At 18.5% G+C, this 24865-nt stretch overlaps 5 protein-coding genes across 5 annotated transcripts; all 5 read right to left on the bottom strand.

The window, feature by feature from the left end:
- On the bottom strand, nt 1-4194 carry PGSY75_1439200 (hypothetical protein; the record flags this gene model as incomplete). Its single annotated transcript, XM_018788080.1, has 5 exons — nt 1-143; nt 260-377; nt 497-2331; nt 2461-2916; nt 3063-4194. The coding sequence occupies 5 exons, from the start codon at nt 4192-4194 to the stop codon at nt 1-3; spliced, it is 3684 nt and encodes a 1227-aa protein (XP_018639452.1).
- Nucleotides 4195-4283: 89 nt separating this feature from the next.
- Nucleotides 4284-12328, bottom strand: PGSY75_1439100 (putative DEAD/DEAH box helicase; the record flags this gene model as incomplete). The annotated part of the gene is made up of 5 exons (XM_018788079.1): nt 4284-4310; nt 4452-4530; nt 4687-4782; nt 4932-7959; nt 8143-12328. The coding sequence occupies 5 exons, from the start codon at nt 12326-12328 to the stop codon at nt 4284-4286; spliced, it is 7416 nt and encodes a 2471-aa protein (XP_018639451.1).
- Nucleotides 12329-13913: 1585 nt separating this feature from the next.
- Nucleotides 13914-14832, bottom strand: PGSY75_1439000 (copper transporter; the record flags this gene model as incomplete). The annotated part of the gene is made up of 2 exons (XM_018788078.1): nt 13914-14285; nt 14497-14832. 2 exons carry the CDS (start codon nt 14830-14832, stop codon nt 13914-13916), a joined length of 708 nt encoding a protein of 235 aa, XP_018639450.1.
- Nucleotides 14833-16433: 1601 nt separating this feature from the next.
- PGSY75_1438900 (thioredoxin peroxidase 1) lies at nt 16434-17021 on the bottom strand (the record flags this gene model as incomplete). The annotated part of the gene is made up of 1 exon (XM_018788077.1): nt 16434-17021. One exon carries the CDS (start codon nt 17019-17021, stop codon nt 16434-16436), a length of 588 nt encoding a protein of 195 aa, XP_018639449.1.
- Nucleotides 17022-18974: 1953 nt separating this feature from the next.
- On the bottom strand, nt 18975-21951 carry PGSY75_1438800 (hypothetical protein; the record flags this gene model as incomplete). The annotated part of the gene is made up of 4 exons (XM_018788076.1): nt 18975-19580; nt 19687-19862; nt 20029-20349; nt 20943-21951. The coding sequence occupies 4 exons, from the start codon at nt 21949-21951 to the stop codon at nt 18975-18977; spliced, it is 2112 nt and encodes a 703-aa protein (XP_018639448.1).
- Nucleotides 21952-24865: the final 2914 nt, after the last annotated feature.

Here is a 24865-nt window from a genome sequence, read left to right as displayed (position 1 = left end):
TTAACCACATAAATTACTTAATAACTCTATTTTAATTTTTAAGAACTTAATGAAATAATATTTAACAATATTTTGATATTCCAATTTGTTCTTAAAAAATATTTTTTTCAATTCTTTAACAGGTAAGAGGATTTGATCAAGGTCTTTCAAAGAACAAAAAAAAAAAAAAAAAAAAAAAAAAAGAGAACACAAATATGTATATAAATATATATATATATATATATATATATATATATATATAATATTTTAAATGAAGTACCTGTTGGTATACCACTATTATGATCAAAAAAATAAAAACCGAAATTTAGCTTCTTCAAATGTAAAACAAAGCATAAAATGTGAAAATCGATTAAGAGATTTTCCATATACTTTATTATCTAAAAAATGAAAAAAAATATTATATATATATATATATATATATTTCTTAATTATGGTTTTATTTTAAAGACAAAAAAAAAAAAAAAAATTCATTTTATGAATTAATATATAAACTAACCATATTACGAAATTTTATCAAAATATTTTGGTTAGCCTTAAGTTTTAATAAACAAATATTTATATTGCTAAATATTTTTATCTTTTTATGTTTCCATACAACACATTGAATATATAGGTACAACAACTTTTCAACATTGTTATTTGACACATGTTTTAAAAAATAATTTCTCTCAATATTATTAAATATGATTGTATCATTAGTAAAATAATTAAAATATTTGTTCATGTATTCATTATTTATTATAGTCATATTATCAGTTGTAAAACATAAGTGTGACATATTTTGTATATCACTGTTAAGAAATAAAGAATGGTTAAAATTTTGTTTTATTAACGTTACATAACTAAAATTAATACTTTCTGAGGACTTATAATTTTTATTTAATAATATCAAATTGTATTGAATACATAACATGTAATAAATTTTATCCTTCATAAAATAAGGGCTGCTAAAAGAAATATCATTTGAATATATATTCTTAATAAGAACAAAAAGCATTACACAATTACTAATATTATGATTACTACATATATTCATCTTCATATTATTATGTTTTATATTTTTTATTTTCTTAATTAAATAACATATCTTGCCTATCATTAAATTGATATAGTTATCTCTTAACATAGAATGGTGACTACTCATTTGTTTCTCCCTTTTTCTCTTTTGCATATAATTTTTATAATCAGCATAAAAATTATTCAAAAGAATATCTTGATTCAACATATCCTTAATTATGGATTTTTTTTTTTTCTTTGTTATTTCGTTTTTAATATTTTCTATAGACATAAAATTGTTAGAAGTTTGTGAACTCTGTGATTTCTTATATATATCAATAATAAATTCATTATATTTAAAGTTATATAAAAATGAAAAACAGAAATATAAAAATAAATGAGAAATTATTAAATTTTCATAATTTAATATATAAGAGGTATCATTTAAATTACTAATTGAATATGAAAGATCTAATAACAAAATACTTATCATATTTCTTAAATATATTTTTTCCTTGTCTTTATTCTTATAAATCTTTTGTATTAAATTAAAAACATAAATCATTGTCTTTATTATTTGGAAAGTAATTTTTAATTTTAAAAGTTCACAATTTTCTTTTATATTTTTATAGTATTCATTATTTGAAAAGAATTCTATACTCATATCATTAAGTACTATATTTTGTTCTGAGCAAATAATATCTTTTGCAAATATTTCTTTTTGAATTCCATTTTTTTTCTGTTTTCTTAATACATCCATATATTTTAATAACATATCTGAAAAAGATAAATTAATTATATTTAAATATTTTGTTTTTTCTGAAATATCTAATATTCTTTTATTTACATTTTTATCATTCTCATTAATATTAGTATTATATATAAGACGTTTTAAAAAATGAATATTTTGTACTACAAAATTGAATTCATTTTGTGAATCTTCACTTATATAACTTAATAATATTTTTAATATTTCATTGGTAACATTTATATTTTCAATATAATTTTTACATTTTTCTATTTCTATAATTTTTTCGTAAAATACACTTTCATTTTTTAACAACATAATTAAGATATATATATCCAATAAAAATTTGGATAAATTCAAAGATTCTATATTATTTAAAAAACTATATATTTTATTTTGTCTATATAAAATATTATATAAGCACAAAAATATGTTTATAACATTTTTATAAAATAAATTTAAATTTTTTAAATAATATGATCTTTTCAATGTTATATATACGTTAAGTGGGAAAATATCATCAATATCTTTATTCTTTGATATCTCAAAATTTAAGGTATATAAATTATTTTTGATATCTTTGATGTCTAAATGATGAGGGGAAGAAATAATATACATAAAAATATATGTATATATGTAAATATATAAATATAAATATATATATATATATATATATATATATATATATATATAATTATATCCATATTTGTTATTACTTAAAACATTTTTATGAAGAAGATAATCCTTTATTACTTCAAAAAATTTAATATTATTCATTTCCAGTTTTATACTTTTATAAATAGGAGATGGTAAATGTTCTTGAATCTTCTGAATAGAAATAAAACTCCTTTCAACATCAATCCATTTTCCCTTCTTCTTAATGCTAGCATATATTTTTCTTAATATAACCATTACATATATAATATAAAGATATTTGATATAATTTTGAGATTTTATTTCTTCTAATGAATTAAAAATTTTTAATATATTTTCTTCTTTATGAATAAATTCACAATGTTTATGTTCAACATTATATGTTTTGATTTCTTCATTTATTAGGTCTATGCATTTGTCACATTCTTCAATACATTTATCTAGGTTGTTTGTTAATAGGTATAATAAGGAAATGTTAGCTGATACTTTAATATGCTCCTCTTTTATTAATTTGTTTCCTATAATATTAATGGAATAATAAAAATATATAAAAATATAAAAATATAAAAATATATAAATATATATATATATATATATATATATATATATATATTAATGTTGTATAAATATACATATACATGTCTTATAATATTTATATGCATACCCTTCGAAATACATTCAGTTATCGATTTTAATACTTCTAAAGAACTTTTAAAATCCAAATTTTTAAAAAACATTTTTTTTGCCTTTTCAATTAGTATAATTAAAAAAAAGTTTTTCGTCGATGAATAATTAGATAAGGATTTTTTTAAATTCCTAGATTCTCTTGCAGGAAGTTCGTTTTTTTTTAATTGTGTAAATTTTAATTCTATAACTTTCTTTTCATTATGATTATTTCCAATAACTGGTTTTTCATTTTTTATATTATTCTTATAAAATATTATTTTATTTTTATTTATATCACTTTCATTATTATTATGTAAATTATTTTCACACTCTTGATTATAATTACTATTATTATTATTATTACTATTATTATTACTATTATTATTATTATTATTATTATTATTATTATTATCTATTGGTATGTGATTTTTATTGTATATATCATCCTTATTATTAGATATATCATTTTCATCCTTCCATCCTTCTGTTTTATCATCATATATAAAATCGATAGCCCTCTTTTTAATATTCTCCTTTTGAATTTTAAATTGTTCATGTTTTACCTCTTCCAATTTACATTGAATTTTTTGTGCTTCATCTTCTAACTTCTTTAAAAATTCTTTATTCAAACTTTTCTCTTTTTTCATCATTATTTTCAAATGTTCTAAACTATCCATCCTTCTTTTATTCATAAATGCTTTAAATATATGTTCTTTTGACATGATATTATTTTTTTCTTCCTTTGAACATTTTAATAAATTTGGACATACTTCATTTTTATAAATAACAAATATAGAGAAAAAATGTAAATAACCCCACAATTTCTTTTCTTTTTTTTTTAAATTTAAAATTAATATTTTTTTGTTCTTCCGTATTTTTATATCACCCTTTTTTATACTTATCCTATCATATAAATCTATATTTATAGCATCATTTTTATCAACTATTTTTATATAAGCTTCTGTTATTAATATGTCTTGGGTATTACATAATTCAAAATAATCATAATTCTCAACAAAAAAAAAATCACCAGAATTAAAAAAATTATAAAATGCTTTTTTTCCTTCATCCTTTTCTTTATTTATTGTTATTTCTATTTGTTCAAAATCTTCCCTCCAATTTAATTCCATCTTATTAAAATGAAATGAAATTATATGATGAAGTTCTTTTAATTTTTTTTTTATTTTTTTTTGATTTTTTTTGATTTTTTTTTTTTTTATTATTCAATACAGAGTTCTATATGTGCCTGAAAATGAGAAAAATTAAGGAATATAAATTATAAAAGTATAAAATGTCATATATAAAAATATATTTTTATTTAATATTTTCTTCTTTGCGTGAGTGAATGTGTGTGTGTGTGTATATTATTATTTTTTTTTTATCTCACTTCATGCTCTATTCCATAATAGGTATCATTATGAATATATACTACGAAATTATATTTCCCCTGTTCCATATCCTCTAATCTATTTAATAAAAAAAAAAAAATAATAATAAAATGAAATAAAATAATGTGTATAAAATAAATATTTATTATTATGTGGACAATAATTACATATATAATTTTTCCCTATAAAAAATGTAGAGCTTCAAAAAAAATTATACATATATATATAACTTACGTGAATGATATGACTGATACTTTTTTTAAGTTGTTATTATTGAATCGTTTAATTGATATAGATTCATCTTGTTCTGTATCATGAAGAATAGCAAACCTATGAAAAATATAATATATCAAAAATAAAAAAAGAATGAGGGTATATTTACAAATTAGCTCATATATATATATATATATATATATATATATATATTTATTTATTTATTTATTATTTAGTTGGTTCCTTTTTTTTTTTTTTTTCTTTACCATTGAACATTTTGAGACGATGCTTCTTTTCCTGTTCTGTTGAGGAAATTGAAAAAAATCTTTATAACTATTTCATTTGAATAATGTGAATTAATTTTAAAAGCATATTTATTTTGACTCCTAAAATGTTGATTGCATGGTATATTTATATACGAATTTGTTGTATTCCTAATTTTCTCTTCATTTTCATATATTTGTTCACTTTCTGAATGAATGTCTTTATAAAATAATTTGACATTCATATTAAAGACAGGCAATTGTAAAATAAAATTTATTTGTGTTATATCAAATATATTTAAAGAATATAAATAAGACTTATCGCATTTAATTAATTGGTTAATATTATATATATCTAATTGTTTTAATTTATATATTTGATATTCGGTTATATCTTTAATAATATATAAAGAATTTGTATTTGGCTTTACTTTTTGATTTATACAATTAAATATTAAAATTAACTTTTTTATATAATTATAATTACGAAATAATAAACAGATATCAATAAAAGCATTAATAACTCTAGCTATCTGATCCATTACTAATTTTAAATCAATATGATAATCAACCGTTTCATATGTACATTCATAAAAACGTGATAATAATAAAAGATATGTTTTTACATTGGGCATATTCATATCTATATCCAAAGGTATTTGATTTCTTAATTTCACATTATATTTATCTTCATTATGTCTTAATGGTATATCATCAAATTCTTTTGCTTGTGCAACTAATTCAAATATGTCATAAAATTCGAGAGAATCATTTTTTAAAGTGAAAAAATCATTCTCCATATTATCATTTAATTTATCTATATTACTATTTATATTGTTATTATCATCGTTCATATTATCCCTATCATTTATATTATTACCATTTGTATTATCCATATTATTCACTTTGATAGCCCCATCATTTAAATTATCAACATGATTCATTGTATTATCATCATGATTTATACTACTATCAATATAATTTACTGTGTTATCATCGTCATTTGTACTATTCATATTATTCATTTTATTATTTTTCTTTTTCTTTCCATCTTTTATAGAGGTATAAAAAAAATAAACCGTTTCACATTTAATATAATACATTGATGCTATATGACCTAAAGGTGTAGGATAATAATTGAGAATATAATTTTCTTGTACAACCTCTAGACATTTATTTTGAACTAAAAATTTAATACCGTTTTCTATTACATCATTTAAATGATCGTATATAATTTTTTTTGCATGTGTTGATAATTTACTATTTTCAAAGAATTGCACATATTGTACTTCTTTTATATAATAAGATGGGTTTGAAAATAATCTTTTAAAATAATAAGATTTGGTTAAATAATTAAAAATATCTTCTTTATTATTTATAACTTTTGAACATATTTCAGCATTTATATGTTCATTAAAGTTTTCCATAATATTTGATTCAATATTCATAGGATGATATAAAAAATTTTTAATCGCATTTTTACGTTTTTCTTGAACTAATAATATTGCTAATGCTTTATCATCAAATTGGGGTCTTCCTGCTCTTCCAATCATTTGTAATAAATCAGTATATGGAATATCTTTATATTTTTTAGTTTTTGCATCATAAAACTCATTCCCTTTAATTATTACTAAATAAGCTGGTAAGTTAATACCCCATGCTAGGGTTGATGTACATATTAATATTTGTATTATTTTATTTAAAAATAAATATTCGACAATACTTTTATCATTTTCATTTAAACCTGCATGATGTATACCTATTCCATATTTCAAAACTTCTTTTAAATGTTCATTTTCAATCAAATTTAAATAATTTTGAAATAATATATTTGCAACATTTTTTTTTTCTTCTTCTGATAATTTATTATTATTAAATATTAAGTTATAATCATAGATTTCATTATCACCAAAATTATTATTATCATCATTATTATGTATTTTATTATCACTATTGTCATCATCATTATTATAATGTTTGTACTCCTTTTTAATTTTATCATTACCTAATGTTTTTTTTTTCATATATCCAAAAAAACCTATATTATTATCATCATAATTATTATATTGATTTATATATTCTTCATTCGTTACACTACTCTTTTTATAATAAGACATATTGTTATAAGAAATAATATTATCATTTCTATTCATATTCCTTTTATGTTCCATATATTCAAACGTTTTTATATTTTCTCCTATATTATTATCACCTTCATTCATAATATCTTTATTATTAATTTTATTTTTTTTATTCTTCTTTTGTGTGTTCAGTAAAAAATCTATGTGATTTTTATCATTTAATAAATTACCCACATGAAGAAAATTCAAATTATGAGAACTCAGATTTAGCGATATAATATCATAAGCTGTAAGTCTTGTTTGTCTTCTTGACGAAACAAAAATTAGCACATTTTTTGTTTGAGCATATTGATTTATAGAATCAAAAACATTTTTATTCATAACTGACATTCTATTACAATATGCCTTTTGTGGGAACCCTAAAATATGTGTTTTACATGGTACTATACGACATGATGAAGGGAAATTAAAAAGATAATTTTCTTTTACATCTAGCCATAAAATTAAATCATCAACACTTGTTATAACTGTTGTTAAACCAATTAATCTTATTTTCTTATTTAATTCATTTTGCATATTTTTAAATCTATTAACTAATATTTCAATAACACCTCCTCGATTTTCTTGTCCTAATAAATGTATTTCATCAAATATTATTAAATTCATATTTTTAACAAACTTTTTATTTTTCCAATTTCTTGTTATTACATCTAATTTTTCAGGAGTACATATAATTATATTACTCTCAGCAATATTTTCTTTATTCTCATTCTTATCACCAGTTAATTCAATTACATTTTTATTAAATAAACTTTTAAACTTGGGTTTCCAGCTTTTATATCTTTCGTTTACTATAGCTTTCATTGGACAAATATAAACTGATTTTTGATCTTCGCACCTTAATAGGTTTCTTAAAATACACAGCTCTCCAATAACTGTTTTTCCACTACCTAATAAACAAAAAAAAATTATGAACAATGAAATATAAATGAATAATATAAACGTTTAAAAAAATAAATAAAAATAAACATATATATATTATATATATATATATATATATATATATATATATATATAATATATATTATAATATCCTCTTTTCTTTTTCTTTCTTTTTATTTATTTTATTTTACCCGTTGGGGCACCCAATAATATGTTTTCGTCCGTATGAAATGTTGCGTGGAACATCTGCGTTTGAATAGGATTAAAATATTTAAAGGAAAAAAATTTTATATAGTTTGGAACGTTCAATATATTAGTTGACAAAGGTGTCAATGGTAAAATTTCAGAAAATACATTTATTTTCTGATTAATAAATAAATTGTTAGTATTAAAAATATGAATAAATGATAAATTACACCAATTCATTGATAAGAACTGAACTGTAATTTGAGGTGGTATTTGATTAGATAATGGAAATTCAAAAGATATGTCATGTATTTTTTTCCTATCTTTTTTATGTATTGAAAATTTTTGGAAATATAAAATATCATTGTTTAATGTATTTAATAGAAAAATATGAAAATTTTCTATTATATCATTCCATTGATCTGACCATATAGTATTTGTTAATTTTACATTTAAATTAATTTTCATTATAGTTTGTGTTATAGGTTGAATATAACCATCAATATATAAATTTGGTATAATATTTCTATAATATAAAATTTGATTAGTATATATTTCATTTCTCATAAAAAATAATAATTCCTTTTTACTAAGATTTTCTATTGACTCATAAGTTAAATTTTTCTTTTCTAAAATATTAACTGCTGCTTCTTTTAAATATACAGTATAATTTTGATTCCTTCTATTATTATTACTATGATTATTATATGTATTATTATATTCATTATCTTCATTTATATCAATTAAATGTACTCCAACATTTCTATCTGATATATTATTTTTTTTATCATATTCGTCATTATCCTTTTTTATATTCTTTAATCTATCCTTATTTGTAACAATGGCTTTTTTATTTTTTTCTAACATTTCATTTTTGTAACAGAAATGTCTAAAGATTCCACAATTAATTGGTAACCTTCTCAAAATAGCCACAATAAGATTATGTGTATTCATTATTAAATTAGATATATTCTTTAGAATATTTAAACATATATCATAATATGCATATAATATTCTTATAATATTCTGTACAATGTAATTTATTTCACAAATTATAGAAAAATTATTTATTTGTAATCTTCTTAAATATACTTCAATTAATATACGTAATGTCATATTTTTAGATTCATCATATTCTTCTTTTATATCACATTTCTCTTTTAAATAAAGAAAATCTTTCATATCTTCATTTCTAATCTGTATATTTTCAAATTCTTTTGCTTTACTAATTACTTGAATAATTTCTATATAATTATTATTCTGAATATTTTCTGCAAACATTCCAATAGTTTTATAATCTACATAATATTTAGCAGCTATTTGACCATAGAATGTACCAATAAAATCATTTGTTAGAAGTACTCTTCTAACTAACTTATTTTCACTTAAATTTTGAATTGCTTTCATTATAATTTCTTTTCTTTTATTATATAAATTTAAATCATTATTTATATCTGCATCATATAAATAAGGATTCTTTTTCATACGTATAAACAAATAAGTATATTCTAACCATTTTATTCCATCTTCAATATTTTTTATTGTTCCTATACTTATTTCTGCATTTAAATGATTCTCTATATTTTTTAAAAAATTAGATTCAATAATAGTATTATTTGTTAATAATTTAATATATTTATATAACTTGGTTCTTTCTGTTATTAAAATAGCATGACCATGACTTTCATATTGTGGTCTACCACATCTACCAAATATTTGATTTATATCTAATATATCCATATCTTCTAATTTACCACTTTCTGATGAAAAATAATTAGTTCCTTTAATTATTACAGTATGTACAGGTAGATTAACACCCCATGCAAGTGTTGAAGTACAACATAATACATTAAAAACTTTTTTTTTAAATAAACTTTCTACCAATATCTTATCTGATCTACTCATACCAGCATGATGAATAGTACATCCATATTCATAAAATTGTTTAATATAAAGATTATTTGATTTCTTAATCTTCTTTTTAATATCATTATCTGTATATATGTTATTTACAAAATAATCTATTTCATTATTTTTTAATGCATGATTAATTAAAAATTCGATAGTTTTATTTGTCTCATTTCTAGAACATACAAATATAATACATTGTTTATCTTTTTTAAGACTATTTATTATTTCATTATATGTATATATATTTTTAGCCATATATAATTTATTATTATTTTCTTCATGTATTCCATATAATGTTTTATCTAATTGAATTGATCGATATTTTTCACTAAAATAATAACACATATCATTTTCAACTTTTAAAAAATCACGTACATCCTTATAATTAGGTAACGTAGCTGACATAGCCATTATTCTTCTAATCGATTGTGATGTTTCTGAATATTGTAAAAATCGAGAAACAATAGTTTCAATAACATCACCTCTATCTGTATTTAATAAATGTACTTCATCTAATATTAAACATTTTATATATTTAATTAAGGATTCATCAGATACTGTTGTGGAATAATTACTATTTCGTAAAAGAATATCTAGTTTCTCTGGTACTGTTACTATTATATGTACTTGTTCAAGTTCTTTTGAACTTAAACTATATTCTTTTGTATATTCACATACATTCAAATTAAATATTTTTAATTTTTTTCTGAACAAATTTGTTATTTCAAATACTAATGATTTCATAGGTGCAATATAAATTATTTTAAATTCTTTAGAATTTATATATCCACAATAATTTTCAACATTATCATCACCATCATCATCATCAAAATCATTATTATTATCATCGTCATCATCAAAATGTTTGTCACCATTATCACTTAAATGGATAAGATCCTCATCACTATTATTATTATCACTATTATTATTATTATCATTATCACTATTATTATTATTATTATTATTATTGTCAAGGTATTTATTAGATTCATTATACCCATAACTATTTAGTTCATCCTTAGTATTTTCATTGTCATCATTTCTTTTCTTCATATCCTCATCATATGATGATAATCCATTTTTTATCAAATACGATTTAACAATTTTTTCCAAATTAATTTTATTTTGTTCACAGAATAAAATAATTTGCTGTAAAATAACTAATAAGGCTATATTTGTCTTTCCACAGCCTGTAGGAGCACATACTAACAAATTTTTATTACTTCTGAAAGCAGAATTAAATACTTTCGATTGTACATAATTAAAATATTCAAAATCAAATATATATTTATGCCAAAAGGGTAAAACATTTACTGAAACCAATTCCTTTTTATCAAATTGTAAATTTTCTAATCTACTTATTCTGACCTTTGTAATATTGTCTGTATATGAATAAACCGTATTTTTTGGTACATGTATTTCTTCTAATTTATCTTGATCATTTGGTATATAAATTTTTTTCATCTGGTTATATGAATCATCTCTTAACAAATATAAGAAATGATCAATTATTTTTTCTAAGTTTTCTTTTTTATATAAAATTTGTTGATTTTTTATTTTCTTAGAACTTTTATTAGTTATAAAAAAATTAGATACTAACGTATTTTCTTTTATAACTATTTGTTTACTTAATAATTTGATATCTTTTTCTATTTGTTCTTTATTTTTTATAATTTGTATTATAAAATCTAAAAAACGATCTCCTAACAAATCTACTAAACTATTTTCTAAATTCTCTCTTGTTAAAGTTATATATATTATTTCAATTAGTAATTCATTTATTTCATTTATATAAATCTTCTTCATATTATTATTCTTATTTATAATAATATAACCCTCGTTATATTTAGAATTATTCACATTACTATCTTTATTATTAATATCAGTTAAGTCATTTTTACTGTTTAATATATTATAACATGTATTATAAACAAACATTAAACCAGATTCTTCATTTTCTTCATTCTCTAAAACTTTTCCATCCATATATTCTTTTAATATATTATCATTCCATCGGTTTTCTCTCAACAACTTCTTTAAATATTTTTTCTCTTCTATTAGGATGCTCTCGAAATTTTTATAGAACTTGTCATCATCATATATATTATCATCTTCATTAATATCACATATATTATTAGCATCATCTATATCTTTATATTTTTTAAAAAAGGCGTTTTTTTTTATATAATTAATTGCATCGTCAATATTCCATTCCTTATTTTTCTCAGAATAATCTTGATATGAATTTATTTTAAACTTTTCATTTATTCTTTCCTTCATGTCTTATTTTTATATATTATTACCCTAAATACTGTATTAATTATTTTTACACATAACTTGTGTACCTATTTATTTATATTAAATTAATTTATTATTATTTCTTTTTTTTTTTTTTTTTTTTTTTTTTTTCATTGTCTATGTGGACTTTTAGCAAAAAGCCAAGACATTATATATTTTTCTATAAAAAAATATATGACAAAACTATAATTATGCGTTTAAATTCAGTATGTATATGATTATTTTGTGGTAATATTAAGGGTGCTTAATTAGATTAAACAAATATACATAATGTTTATAAATTAATTTTATATCACGATTATATATTACAAAAGGATAAAAATTCATGCCTTCTATAAATATAAATAATGAAATATATATATATATATATATATATATGTTTATTTATTTGTAATAATTTATCATTAATGTTTTATAATTTTACATTATCTCAAAAAATAACTTTTTACTTAAATTTAAAAAGTATTTATTTTTTCTCACTATCACATTTCACAATGAAATAATATACATATATATATATATATATATATATATAATATAAAACGACACTTTATTATAAATATTATTTAAAACCGCAAAATCTTTATAATTTCTAAATTATAATATGGTCAGAGTGGCTTAATATATCTTTCCTTCTCTTGTACTTAATAAAAACGTGGCATTTTTTTTTCTTTTATAAAAATATTTCTATTTTATTCTTTATACGTATATTATTTTTAAAAGGTTCATATATATTTGTATATATATATATATATATATAATATAATTTAGTACTAAAAGAAATATATTTTTTTAATATTTTATTATTACTTCAAAATAATAAATATTTATATATCTATATGTATAATCTATTTATTTATATTTTTCTTTTATGTTTTTATTTTTTTTTATATAGTTTTTATTTTTTTTTTTAAATTAAACTATATCATTTTAAAAATATATGTATATTAAAGCATGAATGTATTCATATATTATATGATCATAAAACAAATAAAAATAATATAAAGGTGTTATTATAATTTTATGTACACAGTATGTAATATTTATATTTTTAAAAAATATGTAAAAATAAAATAACATATAAATATAAATATATACAATATATATTTTTATATATTAATATATATGTATTAGTATATTTTATATGTATAATTTTGTTCGGCTTAAAAAAAAAAAAAAATATATAACAACTAAAAAAATAATAGTAATTAGGATTAAAAATACAACTTGTAAAATAACAACATTTTAGCCACATGTATATATATTTATAATTTTTCACTATATATTATTTGATTACATATTAAAATATTTTATATACGTATAATTAAAAAGGAAAATAATATCTTTTTTTTATTTTTATTTTTTTTTTTTGAAAATACCAAAATATATAAATATAAATAAATATATATAAATATATATATTTTTATATGTCACATGTTTTTCTTGTATCCTCATTAAATGTCTATTATTATTGCTTACTGAAAAGAATTATAATATATATATTTATGTATCATTTTTCAAATATATATATATATATATTATATATAACATTTTTGTTATATACATATTAACATCCACAACAAGCGGGGTCAGCAGTAAAATCTTTATGAACATCTAAATCATCTGATGAGCATTTTTTGGATGATACAAATTTATTTCCAAATATTAAAAATCCAAATGATAAACCTAAAACAACAGCTACAAATAAACCAACATTAAATGTCATAACTATAAGCATAAGTAAATAATCCCATGAATATATTACGAATGATAATAACATTCTATAGGAATTATTTTTTAATAAAACTAAGCTCTTAAATATATTTGTATCATTCGTCTTTGGTAAGGAATGTTCAACATTTAATCTGACGACTTTAAGTCCTACTGATATTATACCAAAGAAGAAACATAAAACCAACGATATATAGTAAGAGAGGGCCTACATAAAAAAAAAAATAATAAAATAAAAAAACATATATATATATATATATATATATATATATATATATATATATATTTAAATATAATTATATAATACATCATCTTATAAATAGAAGATATTATATATATAAATAAATAAAAAAAAATACATATGCATTATAATACCACCTATAACTCCAATTTTTTATTTACATATATTTTCTTATTACCGTTTTTGTTTCCCATTTATTAAATAAAATAATTGTGTGTGTAGTCAATTGAAAGGACATTGGCATAGCTTCAGCATGTTCGACAATATCAATATTATCATTATCTTGTAATTGAACAACTGTATCTTCTTCTTTTTGTAAATTCTCTTTTATTATATTACTATATTTATCATAGTGTTTCCAACAATTATACATAAATGATAATTTATTCTTACAACAATTGTGAGCACATGATATTTTAACAGATGGATTACAAGTACTATTGTCACCTTTGTTAGCTAGGACAATGAATAATTTTAATATTAAAATAATATAGACATATATATTCTTACACATTTTTAAAACAAAACAAAACAAAAAAAAAAAAAAAAAAAAAAAAAAATTTAAATATAATAAAATAAATTAAAAATTTAAAAGTGTTTATCCATATATTCAAAATATGAAATGGAGAAAAATAAGCTCTCCTATTTTATTATAATAATTTATATATGTAAGTTAACGTTTCGATTCAATATATATATATGTATGTGTGTACGTACGTATAGTGGTTCAATTATCATATATGCAATTTATATCTAAAAGTTTTGTTTTTATTTTATATTTGTAAAAGAAAAAAATAAAACTCTTCCTTCCCTTTAAAAATTATATTATTAATATGTGTATATTATCATTTTAAAAAATATATTGTTCTAAATATATATATATATATATATATATATATATAAAGATATTTGCAATAATACCAAAAAAAAAAAAAAAAAAAATGGAAATACAGAATATTTTCCTTATATTTTAAATCATATCATATATTTAATATTAACAAAAAAGTTTACTTGTTATTTTTTTTAATAGTAACTCTTTTTTTTATTATTATTATTTTTTTTAATCTTAGTGCTTATATATATGTATTATCATAAATATAAATAATATTATTACAAATATGTATTATATATATAATATATATATTATGATCAAAAGATAATATTAGTGTATTATTATTTTATTCTTTTATTTTTAATACTTTTTACAATACAAATTGTACACAAGGTTTTGACGAATAAATAAATAAACATGATAATTTTGTAAATAATATATGTTCTTCTCAAAATAAGATTTGTATATATATTATATATAATAAAGGAAAAAAATACATTTATGCATATATATATATATATATATATATAATATAATATAACTAATATATGAATATCATATATTTTTATTAGGTTGCAAAAAAAAAAAAAAAAATATATTTATATATATTATATATCACTATGTATATAAATATAATATATATATAATATTACATATATATATATATGCACATTACATTACAAAAACAAATTTGTAAAATAAGTTTTACATTTTTTCTTTGTGCGTATATTATTTCATTCTTATATTAAACTTATATTTTGTTTATGATTTTATTCCTGGTTCTTATTACTAAGTCTCATATGTTAAGCATATAAAATATATATATGCTAATTTCCAAAAAGGAAAAAAATAAAATAAAATAAAAAAAAAAAAAAAAAAGGTGCAAATAAAGTAACCTTATATTACTATTTTATTATTATTATTTTATTTACTTTTTTAAATACTTAGTTTACAAAAATATATGAATAATATGTAATGGATTTTTAGTGTTGAGGAAAAAAAAATAAAAATAAAGAAAAATAAAATAAAATAACAATTGGTATAATTATTATATTATGTGTATGTATAAATATAAGTAAAAGAACTACACTACGTATCTTGTATATATATTATATATTTGTATGTATCGTCACATAAAGTATATTGGCGAACATTAAATGGAATAAAAACACATACATATATATATATATATATATATTTTGCATAACATAATGAATATATTTTATTTTTTCTTATTTTTCCCTTTTGTGTGTAATATATTTTAATTTTTTGTCCTTGTAATTTTATAACTTGGATAAATATTCACTAACACCTTCTTCTGATGGTTTCATGGCTACCTTTCCTTTTTTCCAGTTAGCTGGGCAGACATCTCCATGTTGTTCATGGTGTTGTACCGCATCAATAATTCTTAAAACTTCTTCAACTGATCTACCAATTGCTAAATTATTAACAAGTAAATGTTGAACAACACCTTGCTTGTCAATTAATACAAATGCTCTTAAGGATACACTATCACCAAACAACACATTATAACTTCTAGATATACTTTTAGTAATATCAGATATTAATGTATGTTGGATATTTCCTATACCTCCTTTAGCTAATGGTGTTTTTTTCCATGCCAAATGAGTATATTTACTATCTACACTACATCCTATTAATTCAACATTCCTTTCTTTAAATGAATCAAGAGCCTTATCTAATGCAATGATTTCAGATGGACATACAAACGTAAAATCTAGTGGATAAAAATATAATAATACATATTTCTTTCCAATAAAATCATGTAAATTTACTTCTCCAAATGTGTTATCTGCAAAAACTGCTTCAGCTTTGAAATAAGGGGCTTCTCTTCCTACATATGATGCCATTTTTGATTTTATAGTTTTTTTATAAAAAAAAAAAAAAAAAAATTAAACACAGGATTTAATATAAAACTTTATATATATATATATATATATATTAGCTTCTCAAGAAGTGTATAAATAAATATATAATTTTTTATATATTTATATTTTTTATTTTAAGAAGGATAAAAAAAAAAAAAAAAAATTCTACTGAAAAATATATTTATAAAAATATAATTTGAAAAAATATGTATTTTATAAAATATATTTCTTTATGTATTCATAAAAAATAAACCTTCAATAAATATATTAGTATTTTCTTTTTTTACATATTATTATTTTATTTATTTATTTTTATTTTTTTCTAATAAAAGCAATTTTAAATAAAATAAAAAAAATATGAGTATTATATTAAAATAAATAAATAAATTCAATTGTTTTTTTTTTCCTTTTTTTTTAATACATGTTTGGTTTTTAAACGTATGTCATGTATATATAATACATATATATAATATATATAGGAAGAAATAATACTATGTATAATATATATATATTATATATATATATATATATATATATATATATTATTTATAATCGTATTTTTATTTTAAAAAAATTAATAAAAATATATATAAATGATATTATTTTTTTAACATTAATATATATTATTTGAATAAATATATTCTATCGTATTCATTTTATTTTATGTAATATCATATATATATTTATATATAATAAACCACAAATAATAAATATTAATATAATATTTTTTTATAACGAATTAAATGAACTTAACATGCCAAATTTCATATTTTATATTAATATAATACTTCTACAAGAGTAGTACAATATTTTTTTATATTAAAATAATATTATATTTTTAATTCTTTTTATGTATGTGTAAGAAATATATATATATAATATGTAATATAGCACAGTATTAATATATATATTATAATACGTATATATGTTATTATATTATATATATATATATTTTTTCATTTGATATAAATTTTTTTTCATTAATTTTAAAAAAAAAAAAAAAAAACTTCTTTTTAAGGATATGAAAAAATAATTATTCATATCCTTTTTTTTCTTCTTTTTTTTTTTTCTTTTTTTTTTTTCTTTTTTTTATTATCTTGAAAAGCGAAAATAATATGAAGCAATCAATGTCTTAAAAATTTAAATTATTTAATGTATCAATTAAATTATACATATGGGTATCGTTTTGTTTATTAACAAATATACAATTTATAGTTGTATTAAATATATATCCTATTTATAATTTAAAAAAATTATATATGTCATTCAATATAGGTATTTCTTTTTTTAAGATAATATAGAATAATATTATAGTTAGGGGGGAAAAAAAAATTTGTGTTCATTATATCTTGTTGCTGTAAGAGCTACATAACTTATGCTTGTGTTAATAGAATAAATAAAAATGAATAAATAATTATATTTATATGTGAAAAATGGATAAAGAAAAAATTAATATTTATATGTAAAAAATGTAAAAAATCAATTCATATTTATGTGTAAAAAATGTAAAAAATGTAAAAAATCAATTTATTATTTGGTTGAAATTTTAAATACATATGTAAATATATTTATATTATCACTGTGTAAATCATCATATGAATATATTATAAAAATATTATTTATTTATTATTTTATATATATATATATATATATATATATATATATATATATATATATATATATTTGTTTATTTTATTTTATTTTATTTTTTTTGTATAAATGTAGAAAAAAATCAAATAAAAATAATAAACAATTTAGGAAAAAAAATAATTCATCTTGCATTTTAAGCAGTCACAATACAATTATATGTTAATTATGACGCCCAAGCAAATTCATTTATTTTTTTTTTATTTTTTTTTTTTTTTATTTTTTATTTTTTTTATTTTTTTTTATATTTATTTATGTATTTATTTTTCCTCTCTTATGGTACATTTTCTAAGTTTTTGATTGTATTCTTATTGGATCTACCACAGTTAAATCTTCCACATAATCGTTAAATAAATAGTTGAAGACGTAATATGAAGAAGGAAAGTTATAATACATATGATTTAAATTAATTGATTCTTCCACAGATATGTTAGTATTTTCGCATTTTTTAAAATCATACATAATGTCATATTTGTTTTGCGAATTATCAGGAAATTTAATCTTTGCCTTATCTTCATTTTCGTCCTTACTATAATATGTGGATGATTTATAATATGAATCATACATATCATAAGTTGATGGTAAATTGAATACATCCAAAGGTAATAATAAAGGTATGTCATTTGTTTTATTATTTGGTTTCTCATTTTGTATATTTCCTTGTTCATTATCCTCCTGTTCTCTATAAAAATACATATCCTTTTTTAACTTCTCTAAAGTAGGGTTACAATAATTATATTCCAATTCAAATTCTATATTCATATCTTTTAAGCGGTTAGAATAATGCAAATAGGATATACAACGTTCCCATCTATAATTTTTGATGTACTCTAAGGATTTCTTTAATTCCTCTTCTTTTCTTAACTTTGCATTCTTATCTCTGTGTTTTTGATCCTACAAAAATATACAAATGAAAAATTAAATATAAATGTATATATATATATATAAAGATATATGATAAAAATATTATATGTATTTTTTTTTTTTTTTTTTATTGTACATCTTCCATAACAGGCAATAATATGCACTGAAACTTATGCTGGGTAGAAATGTAACAGATATCACTCATCTCATTGTTAATAAATTCCGTCAATTTTGAATATCCTATTTGATCGATATTTATACTTTCCTTGTACACATTTTTGTATATTAAGGGCAATCTGCTAAGGGAAAATCCTAAATATATAAAATAAAATATAAATACATTAGTATATTAATATTATTTTTATGTACTTGCATCTATATTTTAAATATTTTTATTCATATATTTAATAAATAATAATTATATTTATTATTATAATAATAAGGATTATTTTATTTTTTTTTTTTTTTTATGAACTACCTTTGGATTTTGTTTTATCCTCTGAAAAACTATATAATAAATAACTAATCCTACTTTTTATTAAGTTAATTGAATTTTCCTTATGGCTTTTCAAGGCAGGTGTTTGATTAACATGCAATCTGGATACATAGGTTTTGGAAATGGATGTGGAAGTAAATATAGGAATAATGTTATTATTAAAATAGGATAAAATATTCAAATCTATGCATTTCTGTAATATATGTATGATCCTTCCTAATTTCATTGTCCTGAAAATATAGGGTCCTGTGTGTTTTAAGGTCTCCGCTAGGATATATCTTCCTCCTTTGTGGTTATTATCATCTAAAAAACAAAATAAGAAATATATATATATATATATCTATATATTTAAATATGTATGTACATAGATATATTTCATATATATATATATAACACAACAAATAATGTAAGTACATGAAAAAAAAAAAAAAAAAAAAAAATTATAAAACCACAAAAACCGTTGAGTTGTTTTTTATTTATTTTTTTATTTTTTTTTTTTCCTTTAAATAATACATAGGTAAAAACAAATTACTATATATTGATGTAAAAACGTGTAACATATGAAAAGTGCAAATGTGTATATATAGTATATTAAATTTTGTGTGTAATTATATATGTACTGCTAAATCTTTTTTCAAAATATTATGTATCAAAAATAATAACTAAAAAATATAATTTTTTTAAATCTTAAATAAATATATACATATATATATATATATATTTATAAATCATTATTTATTTTTTTTTTTTTTCTTTTCCATTTTTTTAACATATATTAAACTTAACATATATTAAACAACTTTAATTAAATGTAAAAATATATATATACAAACAATATAGTCATTCAAATATACATATATTTTTCTATTTTTTTTTTTTTTTTTTTTTGATTTTACTGGATTGAAGTCTAAATCTATCAATGATATGAATAAAGATTAATGGAATATAGGAAGATATATTTTCATTATCATCATTAGGATTGATGAAAAAATCTCTGGAAATTCCTTTAATATAAATACATGTATTTTCATTATTATATGTTTTTTTGTAATAGTTTTTTGATTTTTTATCTTCTTTTTCCTGTGAGTCATTTTTGATTGTATGAAATATATCTAGTATATCGTCTTTACAAATATTAATGAAGTTGTTATTCAATATAGTACAATCTGGAAAATATTTATTAATTTTTCTTTTTATTTCATTAGCTTCAGGTAATATTCTCTCATAGTATAGATATTTGATAATGAGATATATTAATTCGCTATGTACTTGTTTCATTTCAACAACATCATATCTATTTTTGTAAATCTTCCTATAAATATATAAACAATTACAGGAAAAATTCCTATTCGGATTTCTTCCATACATATCCATATTAAATGGGGGTTCTCTTCTTGTCCTATTATATTTATCATATAGCATATTTTTTTTAAAATTTTTTTTCGCATGACAAGTATTTCTAGGAAAATCTGATCTGCGATTAATCCTTGGAGCATTATTATTCATATCGGAGCGTTGATACCTAATCATATTGTTTTCATGTACATTTCCATATCTTTCATTATTTGCATTGAATATCCTGTCCTTGTTACACAATCTTAAATTTAAGGTTCCATAATTTGTGTTTCCTACAGAAGGATCATCCATTGTTGAATATAATTGATTCGGGATTAATTCCTCGGAAATTTGTGGAGCACTATTATAATTAGAAATATTTAAATTGTAATTATTCCACATAGGCATAGACATATTATTAGGAAGCACGTATTCTGTGTTGTAATATTTTTCATCAAAATTGGGAGTGGTATCCAAATTGCAGCAATACATATTTTCCATCTTATTAGGCATTATATATGTCCCATCAGGATATGAATTCATTTCCTTGTAATTAGTGAAGTCCTCCATAATATTAAGAAGGGGAAAATAATAAAAAAAAAAAAAAAAAAAAAAGAGAGAGAGAGAGAGAGTGAGAGAGAATAAAATGATTTTATTAAAAGAATAACGTATGTAATATGCAAAAAAAATTTACATATAAATTGTTAGACACAATTATATGTTTAAATATTAGTTTATAATTTAATATGCTATCTAAAAATAATATACCATAAACGTATAATTATAAATATAAAATAAAGGACGTATGAATAAATATAAAAATATAGTAGTTATTAAAGATATATATTGTATATTATATATTGATGAAATAAAAAAATAAATTAATAAATTCAATCTATCATATGAAAATCATACATTTATAGGTACATATTATATATAGATTATACTTCCCCAAAATAAGCTTATATAATTAAAATATCATAAGATGGGGTAGGCATACATATAAAAAATTCTATAATATTATATTTATAAAAATATAAGCACATATGAGTAATATGAAAAAAAGACATTATATGAAATGTATATAATATAAATATAAATATAGGATTTAAAATAACAGATACTAATATAAAACAATATTAATTTATACGATATTGTATATATATATATATATATTGTAATAATGAAACGCTGTATATTTAGTTAAAATATATAAACGATAAAATAATTATAAGATATATACTTTATATTGGACTATCAAATTTTATATAAATAAAAATACTACATATTCTTAAAGATGTATACTTATTATAAATGTTGTTGATATAAAATATTTATATAACTAAAATATAATATGAATAGATGATGTATATGTAGACTCATAAAAAATGTAAGATTATATGATAGTCTTTATTTGGAAAATAATTTATGTGTAAATAAAGTAGATATTAACATTCTATAATGTACTAATAAAATATATATGCTTGGAAAAAATTCTAATGTATAATATATGTATTAAAATGTAATTATATAAAAGTATATACTATATATATTTAGTTAAAATATATATATTATAATTAATATCATAAAATGAAAAAAATTATAAACATACTATATATATATATATATATATATATATGTCGAATACGTGTTTATTACTTCATTTCTAAATACAGTTGTATTTTTATAATTTATCAACTATATTATACAAAAAAACCTACATAATACTACATGATTAGAAATATATATACATAATATAATACATAATACATATGATTTGATATGTTGTTTTATATATTATACATAAAATATGTTAAAACATATTAGTACTTCCTATAATTATAATAGTTTTACTACTAATTTTTATTTTTTCCCTTATATGATAATTATATGCTCATTACAGAAAATAAGTAAAATTAAATTGAAATGTGATTAGATTAAAATGTTTTCTTGGAGAAACAAAAAAATATATATTTTTTTATAGATAATCCTTATATAAAATTTAGGAATATACGTAATATTTCACATATATATATATATATTAATATGTTTTATAATATAGGTAAAAAGTATTTACTATATTTATTTTTTCCTATGAACTATAATGTATAAATGCCTAGTACATCTATTAAAAGGAAGACTATTATGTTCCTATATTTCTTCATATATTTATACTATATATGAAGTTCAAAAATAATTTTTTTTATATTTCTATTATCCAAATATTTCAGTATAAATATATATAATATTTCTTTTGATGCTTATTGATTTTATGGACATAAATATATGTTATATGGGTCTGTTGAATGTAATAGTATATATGCTTAATAATGTTATTATTTTTTTTTATTTTTTTTTTTTTATTTAAAAAAAAAGTATATCACAAGATACACACACAAATTTATATTATATATATTTTATTAAACAATTATATTATTTTTCAAGAATGATTTTTTATATTAAACTTTAAATTATTTATCAGCTGTGTGACTTATATGTGTACTCACAATTCAATATAAATATACCTAGGAAAAAAAAAAGGAAATCATAAAAGACAAATGATAATATATATATATATATATTATGAACACTTTAATAATATATATATTTATATAAATTTGAGCAAAATATTTTAATATTACGAAATTATTGAGTTAGACATATATTATTTGTAATATATATATATAATACAATTATTTATAGTTTATAGGTTCTTTTCATGTTCATGTCTTTTTTTTTACTATCTTCTTTTTATTATTGATTTATTATTTCTTATAATTTTAATTTTTCCTTTTCTATTTTTGCTTAATTTATTTTAATTTTTTTTTTTTTCACACAATTAAAAATTATTTATTTATTATATAAAGGAAAAAAGGAAAAAATTTTTCTTTTCAAAGTTTCTATAAAAAAATTTTTTTCATATTATCTTAAAATGAAATTATATTTTAATTATTATTTTAATATATAATTATATATTTTATATATTTATATTCATAATATCATAAATATAATAGATAAAACAAAATGTATATATAATATAATATATTATAAGATATATAGTACCTTCATATGACTTTACATAGTAATAATATTTTTATGCCTGTTATTATTTTTACACACACATATAGACATTATAATCATATTATATATATATATATATTATATGTGATATTAAAAATATAGTACAAAAAAAAGAATTATATAACATGAAAGTATACTAAACATAGTAATATAAAATATAATGTTATTAATTAGAATAGACAAATACATATTATATAAACATTTATATGTAATATTTCGAACTATATATATATATATATATATATATATATATCAATGTATTAATTAAATATTTTACTTATTTTCTGTAATGAGCATATAATTATCATATAAGGGAAAAAATAAAAATTAGTAGTAAAACTATTATAATTATAGGAAGTACTAATATGTTTTAACATATTTTATGTATAATATATAAAACATT

The sequence above is a fragment of the Plasmodium gaboni genome, chromosome 14 (genome assembly GCF_001602025.1).
Source record: "Plasmodium gaboni strain SY75 chromosome 14, whole genome shotgun sequence".
Classification (NCBI taxonomy): domain Eukaryota; phylum Apicomplexa; class Aconoidasida; order Haemosporida; family Plasmodiidae; genus Plasmodium; species Plasmodium gaboni.
Note: the sequence above shows the minus strand (reverse complement) of the source record. Positions and strands in the feature narration are given on the sequence as shown.